The sequence below is a fragment of the Balaenoptera musculus genome, chromosome 3 (genome assembly GCF_009873245.2).
Source record: "Balaenoptera musculus isolate JJ_BM4_2016_0621 chromosome 3, mBalMus1.pri.v3, whole genome shotgun sequence".
Classification (NCBI taxonomy): Eukaryota; Metazoa; Chordata; class Mammalia; order Artiodactyla; family Balaenopteridae; genus Balaenoptera; species Balaenoptera musculus.
In genome coordinates, this window is record NC_045787.1 from 6,229,091 (window position 1) to 6,246,470 (window position 17,380).

Sequence of the window (17,380 nt, forward strand, 5' to 3'; positions counted from 1 at the left end):
TACATAATTAAAGAAAAAACATTTATGGTGTCTGACAAGACATACTATAGTAGAAATTGCTCTTTCCAGCCTTAACTGTATGAAAATCAGCAATGCCCCTTCCATCTCCAGAAATATTTTTATGTCACTTATTGGTATTCAAAATGTGTAAGGATAAATGTGTCTGTATCTAAATAGGATCACAGACTATCTTTAAGTAGCTGTGATATAATCTGGGAACAATAGACCTGTAAAAATGACTGAAGACACAACCAATCTCAAGCAGTTGATAACGGTCTGTATAATATCTGTATTAGTTATCAGTTTCTGTGTAACAAATTACCCCAAAACTTAGTGGCTTTAAAGAACAATAAACACACCAATCAGAATGGTCATCACCAAAAAGTCTACAAATAACAAATGCTGGAGAGGATGTGGAGAAAAGGGAACCCTCTTACATTGTTGGTAGGAATGTAAATTGGTGCAGCCACTATGGAAAACAGTATGGAGGTTCCTCAAAAAACTAAAAATAGAGCTACCATATAATCCAGCTATCTGACTCCTGGGCATATATCTGGAGAAAACCACAATTCAGAAAGATACATGCACCCCAATGTTCACTGCAGCACCATTTACCAAGACATGGAAGCAATCTAAATGTCCATTGACAGATGAATGGATAAAGAAGATGTGGTACATATATACAATGGAATATTACTTAGCCATAAAAAATGAAATAATGCCATTTGCACAACATGGATGGACCTAGAGATTATCATTAAGTGAGGTAAGTCAGACAGAGAAAGACAACTGTCATATGCTATCACTTACATGTAGAATCTAAAATACAATACAAATCAACATATCTATGAAACAAAAACAGACTCACAGACATAGAGAACAGACTTGTGATTGTTAAGGAGAAGGGGGTTGGAAGAGGGAAGGACTGGGAGTTTGGAATTAGCAGAGGCAAGCTATTATACATAGAATGGATAAACAACAAGGTCGTACTGTATAGCACAGGGAACTATATTCAATATCCTATGACAAACCATATGGAAAGAAATATGAAAAAGAATATATATATATATGTATAACTGAATCATTTTGCTGTATAGAAGAAATTAACACAACATTGTAAATCAGCTATACTTCAAAAAAAAAAAAAGAGCCATAAAAAAAAAAAACCCATAGAATGGGAGAAAATATTTGCAATAATATATCTGATAAGGGACTTGAATCCAGAATATATAAAGAACTTTTACAGCTCAACAATGAAAATACAAATAACCTAATTTAAAAAAAAAAAGAACAATAAACATCTCACAACATTTGTGGGTTGGAGTTTGGGAGCAGCTTACCCAGGTAGTTTTGGCATAGACTTTCCCATGAGGCTGCAGGCTGCTAGGCAATCTGTTCCCAATGTGACTTCCCACCTGGTGGACAGGTTAACTTCCTGTTGGCTGGAGGCCTCAGTTCCTCATCATTGGGCCTCTTCACAGGTTGCTTGAGTATCCTCACAACATGGCCGCTTGCTTCCCCAGAGGGAGGGGTCCAGGTGGAAGCTGCAATATCTTTTATGATCTAACCTTGGAAGGTCATTTCTGCAGTATCCTATTGGTTACACAAGTCAGCCCTACCCATTATGGGAAGGGACAGTACAAGATTGTGAGTACTGGGAGGTAGGATCACTGGGGCCATCTTGGAAGCTGATTAACACACTTATCTAAGGCAAAGAATTGGTGAAGCAGCTTCAACTGTCTTCAGAGATCGTGTGGAATATGTTTGCAGTGTTAAATTAAATTTAAATTCATAAAACATATTTGGGATCCTAAAGTAACTTAAATTCTTAAAACTTAAAAATGCAAAAGCTTCAATGGCATGGAGTACCAATTAATTTTAAAGGAAATATGAAAACATATGGCGTTTTCCTCCTGAAACAGGACAAGTATAATAAACAAAGAAGCAGATACAATACCTGACTAATGCAGGTAGTTCAGTCAATACCTGAGGGTGTTTTTAATGAGAATTATTAGGTTTATAGACCAAAAAGATCTGTTGATAACTTTTAGTTTTGCTTTGATGATTCATTCAGTGAAATATTTATTCTCTGCTAATAACATTGACTAGCTCTTTACTAGCTGATATAATAACAATAATAATAATAGTAATAAGTAGGATGAGGAGGAAGTGGAGAAGAAGAAGAATTTATAGATGTGAAGGTAGCAACTACCAGTTGCCTTCTGAATCATTGTCTTCCTCTGAATCCCTCCCACTAGTGCTGAAACATTCACAAACCCATCATGTCTTTGAAAACAAACATAAATCTCTGAATCCAGTGCCACCCTCCAACTCTGAAATTACCTCCATGAATTTCATAGCCCAGATTCTAGAACAATTTTCCACTTTCTAACTAGACTTCCTTATTTTCTCTCCCTCCTCAAATCACCACCCTCTGGCATTAACCTCCCCCATGTCACAGAACTCATTCTTCCTACATTTCATCACCAGTTGTCTTGTTCCCAAATCTGAATATGACTTCCTCTGCATCTTATCTCATTGACCACGTGGTTATGCTTGGTCCCATTTACCTTGTCTTTGCATTTAAATAACTCTACATCCTTGGGTTTCCATGCCATTGTTTCCCCTTTGTTTTCTCCCTGCAGTCTTCTTTATTGTTTTCTCATCCCTAAATCTAGGCTCTTCTGTAAATGAAAGCATTTCCAGGGCTCTCCTAACTCCTCTGTTCTCTCCAGCTCTCTCCCAGGACTTAATGACCATCTATATGATGCTAAGACACAGAACTCAACCATAGTTTTCCGTAAGCATCTACCTAATGGTCTTCCTCTTGGGTCTCCCACTGACACCACCCTCAGACTCAACCCAACCAAAGTTGAGCTAGTCAACTCCTGCAAGCTTGATTTGATTTGTACACTAGGTACAGCCCCAGTACTCAGCCAGAACCCGGGTTTTATCTCAACACTTCCTTTTCCTAGACACTTCCCACAACATCTAATCCCTACCAAAGCCTGATTCATTCTCCTTCCTACAAATCTCCCCTCTCTGTCCAGGTCTCCCCATTTCCCCCACTTATAGACCTTCCACAGGGCTCTCCGGGATGTACCGGATATGATTCTCACTGACCTGCCCACCTCCAGGTTGCTGCCGCCAGAGTGGTCTTTCTCAAGTGGTGATGTGATCCGAGTCTAGGTCGGGTTTCCTTCCTGTGTGACCCCCGCAGTGCCCTGTGCCTCCTCTTCCATAACCCTTTGTACATTGTGTCCCAGTTACTCTTATACAGTCTGCATCTTCCTGCCCAGTAACCACAGGGCCAGCTTCAGACCTGTACATTCAGCCCATCTTGGGCTGCTTCACCCACTACATGTCTTGACACAGGAGACACTGTGGAGGTTGTCAACAAGGAGTCAACCACTCATTCTCACGTTCTCCCTCCCATGCTGCCTGGATCGGGCATCTTCCTCTGAGTGAGAGTAACGCCTCCTCTTGGACCATGGCTCAGCATCTGTGGGTCCCTGCCTCTGCAGGAGAGCACAGGAGAAGTAGGGATGGTTTTATGGCACCATCTGAATGGAGAGCACAAAAGCCCCAGCAGCTCTGATTTCCCTGGACCAGAGGTCTTCCCCTGCTCTGTCCATCATCAGAGGAGCAAGTCTCTCCTCCAAGGTGAAGCCACAAACCTTGTACTTTGCATGAGGAGCAGGGTGTTGCCAGCAGCAGAGATCAAGCCATGTTCTGCCTGGGACCAGGCTGACGGCTGCCACACTTTTTTTTTTTTTTAATTGTGGTAAAATATACAATTTTAACCATTTTAAATGGTACAGTGCAGTGTCGTTAAATACATTCATGTTGTTCTGCAACCATCACCAACATCCATGTCCAGAACTTTTTTTTCATCCCAAACTGAAGCTCCATACCCACTAAACAGCAATGCCCCATCCCCAGACTCTGGCAGCCACCATGCTACTCTCTGTCCCTATGGTTGGGCTAGTCTAAGTACTTCATATAAGTGAAATCATATAATATTTGTCCTTTTGAGTCTAGCTTATTTCACTCAATTTAATGTCTTCAAGGTTCATCCAAGTTGTAGCATGTGTCAGAATTTCATTTCTTTTAAAGACTGAATAATATTCCACTGTATTATACACCACAGTTTCATCCATCCATTTCTTTAAATGTCAATAGACATTTGTTTCATTTTATGAATAATACTGCTGTGAACATGGGTATACGAATATCTGTTTGAGTTCCTGCTTTCAGCTCTTTTGGGTATATACCTAAGAGTGGAATTGCTGGATCCTATATATGGTAATTTTATGTTTCATAAAATTTTGTGAATTGGCAGTTATTTTTGTTTCATGGCCCATCTTAAACCATACCATATTCACTACCTGAATCCAGAATTTTAGGCTTCTTTATTAGTCCTTTACACAAAACATAAACACGTTACTGTGTAGGTAAAGTTGTAATGTACACAGTGGTGCTGTAGTTTCTCTATCCTGACCCATCAAGGTTAGCTAAACACGTACACAACTCTAAGGAATCTCACATTTGCCCTCCCAGCCTGTACATCCCATGAAGGGAAGCTGTACTGTCATTTCCTAAGTGACTTTCCCTGACTCTTCACCACCTCCACTGTTCTGTCTTACAGCACTCTGCTGTTTTCTTTTATAGCACTTATTATCACTGTAATTGGACGTTGGTTGGTGTCCTTATTTGTTTCATGCATCCCCCAAACCAAACTCTGAGCTTTAGAAAGATGTTCTGTATCTGCTCTCCTGGCAGGTAGTAAGGAAGACAGAATTTTTTCTTTGAATCAATAAAAACAAGATTTGACTTTTATTATTTTGCTTCTTCTACATAGGAATCCTTATAATATAAAATCATGTAACGATTCAATTAGAAGCATACTCCTTTGATATCAGAATTATGACACTGTAATGTACTGTCAGGATGAAGACCACATAAATGAGAGAGGCGGGGAGGGGCTGGCCCTGAGAGAAGAAAGGTGAGCAGTAAAAACGGACTAGAATAGAGAAAGTGCATCACATGACTTTTTCTTCCACGATTTAATTATAAAAATTTAACATCAAAAAAGAAAAATTTAATGGGAAAGTTTAGCAAAATGTTTACATATTCCATACCCAGGGAAATGACATTTTGCAAAAATATAAAATGTAAAAACGTATACTCTTTTAATGGGAAAAACTACCATTACTTTCTTAACGAATATCAACTTGCAAATATGGCACCCACTGGTTTGTTCCCACAGTATCCTCTATGCGGACATTGTTGGGTTCACCCGTCTGGCCAGTGACTGCTCCCCAGGAGAACTGGTCCACATGCTGAATGAACTCTTTGGAAAATTTGATCAAATTGCAAAGGTGAGTATTAGTGATTGCCTTCTATTTTGAGGATATATAAAATTTAGGCTTACTTTTTCTCTGGTCCCTTATCAATTTTTTACTTCTTCATAAAAACATCCTTTAGGAATGTTGTTTGTAGATTTGTTGGATTTATTTGTCATCGAGCCCTGATAAATCTCAAACGACACTGGGAATGAGAGATGTCATAGCATATAATTAGCATATGTTTTCATCTACTTTTAAAACTTCTGCTTATATATAACTCAGCACACATATAATAAATACATTCAAGATGACGAGATTTGATTTGCACATCTCTCTCTACTGTGCTGTTCTAAGATTCTCTTTTTAGGCATTTCGATGTCAAGGAGTTGGAAACATGATTTCCTCTCCAGTTATAACTATTACATATTCACAGTGTTAAGCGGCATCCTGGGAAAATCCCTAAAATAGGATCCATCCCTTCTTCCTAAGCCCTTTATTGACTGTTGTCTCCTTTTTATCCACTGACCCTTGTGCCACTTGCAGAGATGTAAGTTCAGTATTTGTCATTCATATGCTCATTTGTGGGAAGTTTCACAGAGAAGAAATGATGACAACTGATCTAAAACCATACTAGACCTTATTCTAGACTTATTTATTGGAACTATTAAGGTTCCTGGTGGGAATATTGATAATTTTTTTTTCTTTCCTGCTAGCCCTCTACTTCTGTCTCATAAAATGTTTCTGATCAGCTTAATTTTGTCTCTGAATTGTTCCCAACAAAAATACGTTATTACGCTTATTAAAATGCATTCTCTACATAAGGAAGAGTTGGTTCTAAGTTTAGTTCATGGTGAGATTTTGAAAACAATAGGTGAGATTTTGCTCACTTTTAAACAATAAAGAACATTCCAGCCAAGCCTCCTAGGCATAAATCTGGCTTGCAGATGTTCACAGAGTCACTCTTGGGTCAAGCTTTCCATGAGGTGTCTTATGTTGCCCAACTGACCATGACAGATCTCATTGGGAATTCTAAAAAATCACTAAGAGTATAGCTCTGTTTCCTTCCTTTACCAAACCAAAGGAAGAGGTTGAGTTTGGGGTAGAGGGGGCCTCATCTTTAGAAAACATCTTGAAAGTTTGAGTCAGTAAAAGGTCATTTTTGTTGCACTACCTGGTCACAGTAGGAAGAAACATCCTAATCTTGGCTGATAACAACAGAGCTCCAGTGTTTACATGGCATTTTCCCCACACGCAAGGCTCTGTGTCCAAATTACTTCTCTCTATATGGACACCAGTCAAACTGATTAGGGGCCCACCCTACTCCTTCCTATATGACCTCATCTTAACTAATTATATCTACAATGACCCTATGGCCAAATAATGTCACGTTCACAGGTACCAGGGGTTAGGATTTCAACATGTGAATCTGAGGAGGACACAATTTATAACTCATAAGGTAGGTAGTCGGTGTGACTTCCTGCTCCTCTCCGATCATTGTAACAAAGGAACGTCCAGGCAATATCAGAGACTGGCCTAGGATAGCTTGGTCCATCCATTGCTGGTCACAGGGGCAGCATGCTTTGGATATCTGTTCATGGCTCATAGTTCAAAACATGGAGTTGGTGAGCATTGTAAACAAACAGATAGTTCAGTCCATTGAGGGAATACTACATAAAGCACATTAAGTTAAGGAACTCAACATCACTGCTCATTCACTGTTAGTTTTTATCCACTTTAATGAGGTATAATTGGCATACAGAAAGCTGTACATATTTCATATACATACAACTTACTGAGCTTAGGGATACACCCTTGAAACCATCACTACAATCTATGCCATAATCATCTATCACCTACAAAAGTTTCCTCTTGCCCTTTTAATTTATCATTATCATCATCATTGTTATTTTGTGATTAAAACACTTAACATAAGATCTACCTTCTTAGCCAATGTTTAGGTATACAATATAATATTATTAACTATAGACACTATGCTGTACAGTAGATCTCTAGGACTTATTCATCATGCATAACTGAAACTTTGTGCCCTTTGACAAACACCTCCCCATTTTCCCCTCTCCCAGGCCTGGAAACCACCATTCTATACTCTGCTTCTGTGTTTGACCAATTTAGATTCCTCATATAAGTGGTATCATGTAGTATTTGTCATTCTGTATCTGGCTTATTTCACTTAACAAGTCAAATTCAACAGCACTTTAAAAAGATCATATACCATGACCAACTGGGATTTATCCCTGGGATGGAAGTTGGATAGCATTGCAAATCAATTGATGGGATATAACACATTAACAGAATGAAGGGTAAAAATCATATGATCATCTCAATCAATTGATGCAGAAAAAGCATGTGACAAAATTAAACACGCTTTTATGATTAAAAACTCTCAACTAATAAGAAGGAACTTACCTCAACACAATAAAGCCGTATATGAAAAACCCACAGTGAACATCATACTCAACAGTGACAAACTGAAAGCTTTTCTTCTAAGATTGGGCACAAGACAAGGATACCTACTCTCACCAGTTCTGTTCAACATAGTGCTGGAAGTTCCTGACGCAGCAGTTAGGCAAGAAAAAGAAATAAAAGACATCCAACTCAAAAGAGAAGTAAAATTATCTCTGTTTGCAGATGATATGACCTTATATGTAGAAAACCCTAAAGAGTCCACAAAAATCTGTTAGAACTAATAAATAAACTCAGTAAAGTTGCAGGATACAAAGTCAATGTACAATAATCAGTTGTATTTCTATACAATGAAGTATCTCATAAGGAAATCAAGAAAACACATTTACATTATCATCAAAAATAATAAAATACTTAGGAAATAGACTTAACTAAGTAGGTAAATGACTTATACACCAAAAACTATAAAATATTGATGAAAGAAATATAAAGAGACACAAATAAGTAGAAAGACATTCCATGTTCATGGGTTGAAAGAATTAATATTGTTAAAATAGTACCCAAAACCATCTACAGACTCAATGCAATCCCTATCAAAATCCCAATGGTAGTTTTTACAGAAATAGAAAAAAAAAATCCTAAAATTCATATAGAACCACAAGAGACACCAAATATCCAAAGCAATTTTGAGCAAGAAAAACAAAGCTGGAGGCATCGTGCTTCCTGATTTCAAACTATATTGCAAAGCTACAGCAATCAAAACAGTCTGATACTGGTATTAAAGACAGGCATACAGACCAATGGAGCAGAATAGAGACTAGAAATAAACCCATGCATATACGTCAGCTGATCATTGATAAGGGTGCCAAGAATTCACTGTTCTTAATCTTACTGTTTTCTAGACTCAGGATACATATTTAGGAAGTATAGGAGAGAAGCCTTATTAATAAACAATGTTTTGCCTTTTTATTATTTAAAATATTGTTATCAGGAATTACTAACACATCATCTATATCACTATAGATAAGCATGAAAGTACACAGCTCTCTATGAGACAGGGAAAGAAATCTGCAAAATCTTCAGTAAACCTAACACATACTTAAGAACAAAAAGATCTTATGTTCATTTTATTATTTCAAATTTGTTCATTTTATACATAAGCCTGTGCGAGTGTTAAGAAGAAAAAAAATCTGAGATTTCCCTGGTGGTCCAGTGGTTAAGACTCCAGGCTCCCACTGCACAGGTTTGATCCCTGATTGAGGAGCTAGGATCCCACATGCCACGCAGTGTGGCCAAAAAAAAAAAAAATCTGTGTTTGGTACATCTTTGTTTATTTATGTATTTATTATAAATTTGAGTGAAGAGTCTCCAAACTAGTTGAAAAGGTTAGAAATGGATGTAGGATTAATGCATATGAATGAAGTTAATCTCAATACTATGATATAAATACAACCCAGCCAAGAAAAATAATGAGTTTGTCTAACTTTATATTAAAACGGTTTAACCTCAGATCAGAATTAAGTTTTAAATTACTTGGCAATGTTGAATGGTGGCTTATTATGTTGTAGAGATGTTTATCGGAAGCTACATGTCAGCAGGTAAGAATCTGCTTCAGCTTTAAAAGAAATGAGGAAAATCGTGAGCACAGTAGGAAATGACAAAAATTCTAATTCCAGTTGAGTTCTGATTACCATTTTCTATCCTGAAAGATTCTGTTTTGCATAGAATGTTTCATTTCACTGTCAGTGTTTGGATTTGTTCAGACTAAAGAGAATGGTCCTATCTTTACCCTCCTCTGCTGTGTTAAGTGTAAATCATTCCAGAACTTTCTCTCAGCTTTCCCCTTCTACCCCTTACCCTGATTCTTCCTGCTTTGGTAAAGGGGCATGCAGGTGAGGGTGGCTCAATCTTGATGGGTAATTAAGGGAAACTCAACTAGTTCTCATTTCTTTCTCCCCACAAACCCTATTCACTGTGGCAATGCCAGTAGAACTAGCACTTGGTGATATTTGGTAAATCAAAATCATTATATATGTGCTTAATGCAACTGAAATTCTGTGATTTCTTCTTTCAGGAGAATGAATGCATGAGAATAAAAATTCTAGGAGACTGCTACTACTGTGTTTCCGGACTCCCTATCTCTCTCCCTAACCATGCCAAGAATTGTGTGAAAATGGGACTGGATATGTGTGAAGCCATAAAGTAAGTGTAATGCTTAGTAAGAGCTTTTTTAACTGTCTGATAAGTTTTAGTTGTAGTTCTTACAACTATTCCTATTTTTCTGTCTACTGAAACTAAATACATGATTGTACATTTAAACATAAATAGGCAGAGACTCATTTATTGGCATGTGAGAACTCAGTCCAAAGTAAGCCTTCTGTGTTTTGTATTACTGTTATTAGTCTTAGATTACAGCAACACTGAGTTAGAATCTTTGGGAAGGGACCTTTGTGTTTGTTTCAAAAGTGTTTTTTTTAAACATGTAAAGGTCTCCTCCAGTCTTTAGGAAAAAGTCTGTACTCTTAGCATCTCTTGATTTCTGACAAGTACATGTAAATTGTAAGAGAGAAAGTAGTTTTTACCACCAGACTGCAATGAATATAAAAATCCAGCCCAGAATTACTCCATGTAAGTCACGCTCAGCTCTGTGAATGTAGTTTCAGTTTATATCCATAATAGTTTTCTGCCTTGTATCTATAGGTTCTTTCACTGTAATTCTAGAGAAGATTTGCTTACATAGAATAATGTTATCATTACAGTTGACAAGTACAGGGTAAAAATGTGAGGTAAAAAGTGAGTTTTCACTGCCCGTACCATAATGCATACTTCTTTATAAGTACCTTCATAGAAGCCAGGGTATTCTTATAAATGATAAAAGCTCTTGTTTGCTGATTGTGTGATTGAAGGATTTCAGTTTGGGTTTTTTTTGGGGGGTGGGAGGAATTGCCTATTTTTGGTCAAGTGATTTTCCCCTATCCTCCACACATTTTTCGTCTAAACAGGATGGGAACTATGTGCTTGATGGTCTAATTCCTTGTCTCGGGGTCAGAGTAAATAGGACCTTAAGTGAGAAAGCAACAAGTCAAGATATCACTGTGTTTAGCCCACCGTGGTGTTAGTTGTGCGCCGAAATGTACTGAGAGGTTTGTCGGTGGGTTTCCAGTGCTGGCCAGGGAAGAACAGTGAAGCCCTAGCCGCAGCAGAGCCCGCAGACCTAAGTGTCCAGATCCACTAGCTCAGCCTTTGTCAGGGGCCACTGTGGGGCGGTCAGGGATTGAGAGGCAAAGGAATCGAGAGGAATCGAAGGAAGAATCGAGATGGGAGGGGTGGGCAGTGTCGCCTCAGCTTCCCACCTGAAATACATTGTGTGGGAAATAACTGTCCCCCTGCTTCTCCCCATAAGTAAATCATTTGTCTTCTCGGAGACATAAAAAAAAAAAAAAAGGTTTTCAACTTTATTGCAAGAGTCATTAACTATTCACGCCACTATGGGTCTAGATGAAAGTGAATTTAATCAGTGTAGACCTAACAGATTTTCTCAAATGTATAACCCACCCCCAGAGGCCACCTCAGTGTTGGTTTCAAACATGAGGGGAAATGGGTTCTATAAATGGGTTTTGTGAAGGATGATATTATGTGAATCAATAGCACGTTGGATTCAACAATCCACCCTTTTACTAAAGCTTAATTTCTGCTTTGGAATCAACTGTTTTCCAGTTCTGTTAAGTTTATGTAATTCCAATATGTTGAAGAGCCTTTAGAAAAAAGATTCCCTACATTCTGTACACTGGCATGTCGTCAGGTCATCAGTAATACCTTCTTTGGTTGTTACATTTATTTTTTGGGGTTAAATATACATAACATAAATATTGCCCTTTGAACCATTTTTACGTGTACAATTCAGCGGCATTACATACATTCAAAATGTCATACAACCATCACCACTATCTACTTCCAGAACCTTTTCATTGTCCCAAACAGAAACTCTGTACCCACTAAGCAATAACTCCCCATTCCCTTCCTCCCAGCCCCTAGTAACCTCTGTTCTACTTTCTGCCTCTATAAATTTGCCTGTTCTAGATATTTCATGCAACTGGAATTGTACAATACTTGTTCTTTTGTGTGTGACTTATTTCACTTTATATAATGTTTTCAAGGTTTATTCATATTGTGGTATGTATCAGTACTTCATTCCTTTTAATGATGGAATAACATTCCATTATATGTATGTATTGCATTTTATTTATCCATTCATCATAGATGCCTCAGTGATATCTTATGTGTCCAGCATCTCAGTAATGTCAGCAGATTTGAGTGAACTTCCAGAGCTCTTCCTTACACCTAAACTTAAGTTTCATATCTTAATGGCCATGTGTCCCCATGATCTGCTACTCCTTGACCAAGGGCTTCTGAATTCTTCCTCTGCTATGTATCACCAGTTTGGCTCATGTACAGTTGACAAAGTGATCAGTAATAGGTTGTTTTAGCCCAATCGAAAAATGGGCAGAAGACCTAAACAGACATTTCTCCAAAGAAGACATACAGATGGGCAACAGGCACATGAAAAGATGCTCAACATCGCTAATTATTAGAGAAATGCAAATCAAAACTACAGTGAAGTACCACTTCACACTGGTCAGAATGGCCATCATTAAAAAGTCTACAAATAACAAATGCTGGAGAGGGTGTAGAGAAAAGAGAACCCTCCTACATTGTTTGTGGGAATGTAAATTGGTGTGACCACTGTGTGAAACAATATGGAAGTTCCTCAAAAAACTAAAAATAGAATTGCCAGAAGATCCAGCAATCCCACTCCTGGGCATATATCCAGACAAAACTACAATTCAAAAAGATACATGTACCCGTGTGTCTGTAGCAGCACTATTCACAATAGCCAAGACATGGAAACAACCTAAATGTTCATTGACAGATGAATGGATAAAGAAGATGTGGTACATACATACAATGGAATATTAGCCATAAAAGTGAATGAAATAATGCCATTTGCAGCAACATAGATGGACTTAGAGATTATCATACTAAGTGAAGTAAGCCAGAAAGAGAAATACAAATATCACATGATATCACTTACATGTGGATGGACTTAGAGATGACCATACTAAGTGAAGTAAGCCGGACAGAGAAATACAAATATCACATGATATCACTTACATGTGGAATCTAAAATATGACACAAATGAACCTATCTATGAAACAGAAACAGACTCACAGACATAGAGGACAGACTTGTGGTTGCCAAGGGGGAGGGAGAGTGGGGGAGGGATGGATTGGGAGTTTGGGATTAGCAGATGCCAACTATTATATATGGGATGGATAAACAAGGTTCTACTGTATAGCACAGGGAACTATATTCAATATCCTGTGATAAACCATAAAGAAAAGAATATAAAAAAGAATATATATATATATATATATATGAATCATTTTACTGTACAGCAGAAATTAACAGAACATTGTAAATCAACCATACTTCAATAAAAAATAATAATAATAGGCTGTCTTGCTACACCCCCAATATAAGCCAGGAAAAGAGAGAATACCTCAGCACATTTCAGAAATTCTTTGTTCTCTCTCACATACAAAGACAAGCGTTTCCATTCCCATTTCTTAAGCCATAAAATGAGCGTGAATACAGGAATTTTAGTTTTTCAAGCTGGTGAGGAGAAAGCACACACTTGGCACTTGGAATTTTGCCAGATTATCTCCAGTTTTGGTGGGAACCAGTAACATGGGTCCAGGAACTTTTGCCTGTGTTTTTCCTTCCAAGTTTGGACCTCCACATGTATCCCGAGCCTTGTTCCCCGTTAGCTAAGTCACCACTGCAGAAGCACTTCAGCTGCAGTTTTGGAATATTCCCAACGCTCAAAGACTTTTTTTTTCCTGTCATGAAAATGCAAACTGTTCTTAATCAAGGCAGTGATATTCAGGACCCTGATTGTGTAAGTGATTATGGCTCCTCTTAAATTAGAAAGATTGTCTATTATAATTGCAAGCTCTAAGGGATTATTTCAACATTTTTCTATAGATCACACAGATTTCATCTACATGCATTAAAACGTTTGGTCAGTCAGGCCATCTGAACCCTTGATCAACACATTTCTCTAAAAAAGGCATGAAGCATGTGGAGATTGTTCATTTAAAGAGTCGAATCATTAACCAGTCACTTCTATCACAGACTGGCCTTGTGACTTCCAGACCCTGTCAGGAGGGGGACACTCTGGGGAGGGGGGAGCAGAGAGGAACCATAGTGAGCAAAGGCCCAGAGAGGAGGACCAGGCAGGGCCCGGGCGGCCGTCCACACGCAGTGCTGATGGAGACAGTGGTAGGGCAAGCCTCCTGTGTCATGTACATGCTCCTCGGGAGCAGGAATGAAGGGTTTGGATGACTTGCAAAGTACCCCAAATAGGTTGTCTTTTTTATAAAAAAATGAGAACAGGAAAGGAAGGTAGAGAGGAAGGGAGGGGAAAGAGACAGCCTTCTATAGTCTTTTTTCAGGACGTCATTTAGTTTTACATCATGGACCCATTTCTTTTTATCAGTAGTACGCTCAGATGATGTCACTTCATCATTTAAGCATGCTTGTGTCATTCTGAGATGTTTCAGGTTCATTTTACTGCATCCCACACCTGGTAACCCTTCTGACTTGCTGTGTTGAAATCAGTGTCATTGCTTCCCCCCACGTTTCCTCTTGGGGTGATTCTTTCCATGTAACTAGGGGTACCTTCCTGCATTCTTCTTTTACAATAAAATTTTAATTGATAAATGTACCTAACTGGCAGAAACAAATAAGCATCACCAAGCATTGCTATTTTTCCCTTAAAGGAAGTTCTTCATTTGTCTCTTTCAATAAGTTGGCAACAGAGTCCTAAAGTATTTTTTAAATGATTTTTTAAATTAGTTTCTTTTTAATGATACCTTATGCATTATTAAAGCTTCTTAAAGAGTATTCTTTTCTCTTTTCTGTTAAAGAATGTGCACAATTGAAAAGCTTTCATCTCATGGTTACTTTTTTTAATTCCTATTCAGGCTAAAGTCATTATTAACCTCACAAATAAGCCATATTGTCTCATCAGCAGAAAATATTCCTTGGGGACATACGTTATGCTAAGCACTAGAATTGCAAATGGCATCTAAGATTGTTTCTGACGGTACAAGGCAATGTCACACGAGTCTAGTATGAAAATTCTGAGGAGGTGTCAGCACATGATACGTGCTTGATACATATTGGTTGAAAAAGTAGAAACTACGACCAAAATCCTACATCACGGCCCCTGCCTTCCTGATGCTTTACCGGCCAGAGCATTGGCTTGGCGCTGGTGGTTTAGTCTGGTAGTAACTGAAGAAAAATTCCTTTCTCTTGCCTCGGAGCAGCAATCTTCTGCCACAGGAAGAATTCATGACAACATTTCCAACAATCTGAGCCATTCTGAATGATTAAATGCCCAGAAAATTGGCCAGGAATTAAAGGAAGAAGAGGCTGGTCCTAGAAGGTGACATGACTTTCCTTCCCTTTAGGAAAGTGAGGGACGCCACTGGAGTGGACATCAACATGCGCGTGGGAGTGCATTCTGGGAACGTCCTCTGCGGCGTGATCGGGCTGCAGAAGTGGCAGTATGACGTATGGTCCCATGACGTTACCCTGGCCAACCACATGGAAGCTGGAGGGGTCCCCGGGTAAGGCGGCACTTTGGCTTTCTCTCGTGCAGCAGGTTACAGGGCTAGGAATAATAGCTCGACAGGTTAATAACTGACTGCTCAGTGATTTCTGTTGCCTTGGTTAGTATCACGTTACTCACGCCCAGTGGCCTTTTCCATTAACCCGATGGGCGTGAACTCTCAAGCCCCAATTCAACCACCCCTGGGACCCATGGTCAAAGACTGTGGATGTCAGATCCTAAATTACAGACTTCTACTTATTTGCATATTTATGAATAGAGACCTAAGTTAAAGATGGTTTATAAGTCAGTGAAGATATATGGCGTTTCTCTATTACTGGTAACTTCTGAAATCAGTACTATTGAAATAAGCAAACGGTACCATCTGGATAGATGACACGAGAATCTCAATGCAAGTGCTATAACTTGGAGAAGCATGAGAACAAGCATTGAGAAAGAAAGCCCATACTTTTATACAGATCAGCACGCTTCCTAAAATGACTTTGGCATGCATTTCCAAAAAAAATATCTTCATACCCCAAAATTCAATATGATCGAGTTTTAATTGCTATAATTCACCATGCAGGTTTCTGTGAGTGCAGAGAAGCTCCAAATATTAGTAGCTCATGACATCTGAGAGCATCTTTCCAAAGCAGTGGTTAACAGACTATGAACCTTAATTACAGTCAATTTTACTAAGAACATATAACCTTACCTTCACTTGGGACAGAAGAAATTCTCTCTGAAATCCCAAATAAATAGAAAGTCTTCTTGCACGTTCCTCCTTATATATCCTGATTGTGGTTTTAAAATGGAATTTCAGACGTGTTCACATTTCTTCTGTCACCTTGGAACACTTGAATGGGGCTTATAAAGTGGAGGAAGGAGATGGTGACGTCAGAGACGCATATTTAAAGCAGCACTTGGTGAAGACCTACTTTGTAATCAACCCCAAGGTCAGTATTGTTAAGAGTCTATACTTAGCCTATGACTTCTATGATTAAAAGTGAAAAGGGCAAAGTACTGATATGGAAAGTGTTCTTAGTCAAGAACTAGTGTAATTCTTCGCTAGTCTTTGCCTCTAAAACTACTTTAAATGCGTATGTGTTTTGTAACAGTGGATTCAAATATTAAAGAAACAGTTGAAATGAATCGCTTGTTTATATGACAAGGGTATTGTCTGCATCACAAGGTTGTATAGGTTAGTCAGTGTTGATCAATGTGTGTGTTAGTCCATGATGGACCCCGCCTGGCAGTTAGAAAATTAAATAAAGATAAGGATTTTGCTCAGGGCTTCAGATGATAAAAATCTAATGAGAGAAATTAGGATGAAGATATAAGAAAAAGGGAAAGAAGAAACTTCTAGAAGATTGGCAAGTAAATGTCATGTATACACTTATGTGTGTACATTATGTGCAGACATGGTAACTTTGATACAGTAAACACCATTCATCGCATGCAGACAGCTGCTGGCTCTAACTCTCTTCACACCATGTGTCAGGCCAGAGCAGGGGCTTAGAGCTCTCATCTCTTTTAACCCTTCCCAAATTCCTGCCAAATGGGTACTACTGCTATTTACAGATTAAGAAACTGAAGCTCTGAGGGTTTCTGTCAACTCCCTCCAAATCGCAGGCTGGTAAATAGCGCAGAGAGCAGCAAGACACACCTCTGAATTGTCAAAACCAATATCGTAAAATCAAGGAGATCAAGTTTATTAATGTTTACTCACAATAACCTCCCTAAAACCCCAGTTTCACCTTCAGAGACAAACTTCCAACTGACTAGAGGGTTGATCTGGAGACAGATGTATGACAAGCGGGACAAACTGTGCGGTGATGGGGCAGGGACGGCACAGGGAAGAGGTTAAAAAAATGTGTACAAAGAACACTGAGTTCAGCTCTGTGCTCTGTGGTGACCTAGATGGGCAGGATG

General features: G+C 38.6%; 1 protein-coding gene across 4 annotated transcripts in view; it reads left to right on the forward strand.

The window, feature by feature from the left end:
* Nucleotides 1-17,380, forward strand: part of ADCY2 (adenylate cyclase 2) — a 434,119-nt gene that overhangs the window by 297,766 nt on the left and 118,973 nt on the right. For all 4 annotated transcript variants that reach the window (XM_036848640.1, XM_036848639.1, XM_036848641.1 and 1 more), the window contains exons 6-9: nt 5,270-5,381; nt 9,847-9,974; nt 15,309-15,467; nt 16,272-16,404. In XM_036848640.1, coding sequence (XP_036704535.1) covers nt 5,270-5,381; nt 9,847-9,974; nt 15,309-15,467; nt 16,272-16,404 — 532 coding nt within the window. The remainder of the gene's footprint in view (nt 1-5,269; nt 5,382-9,846; nt 9,975-15,308; nt 15,468-16,271; nt 16,405-17,380) is intronic.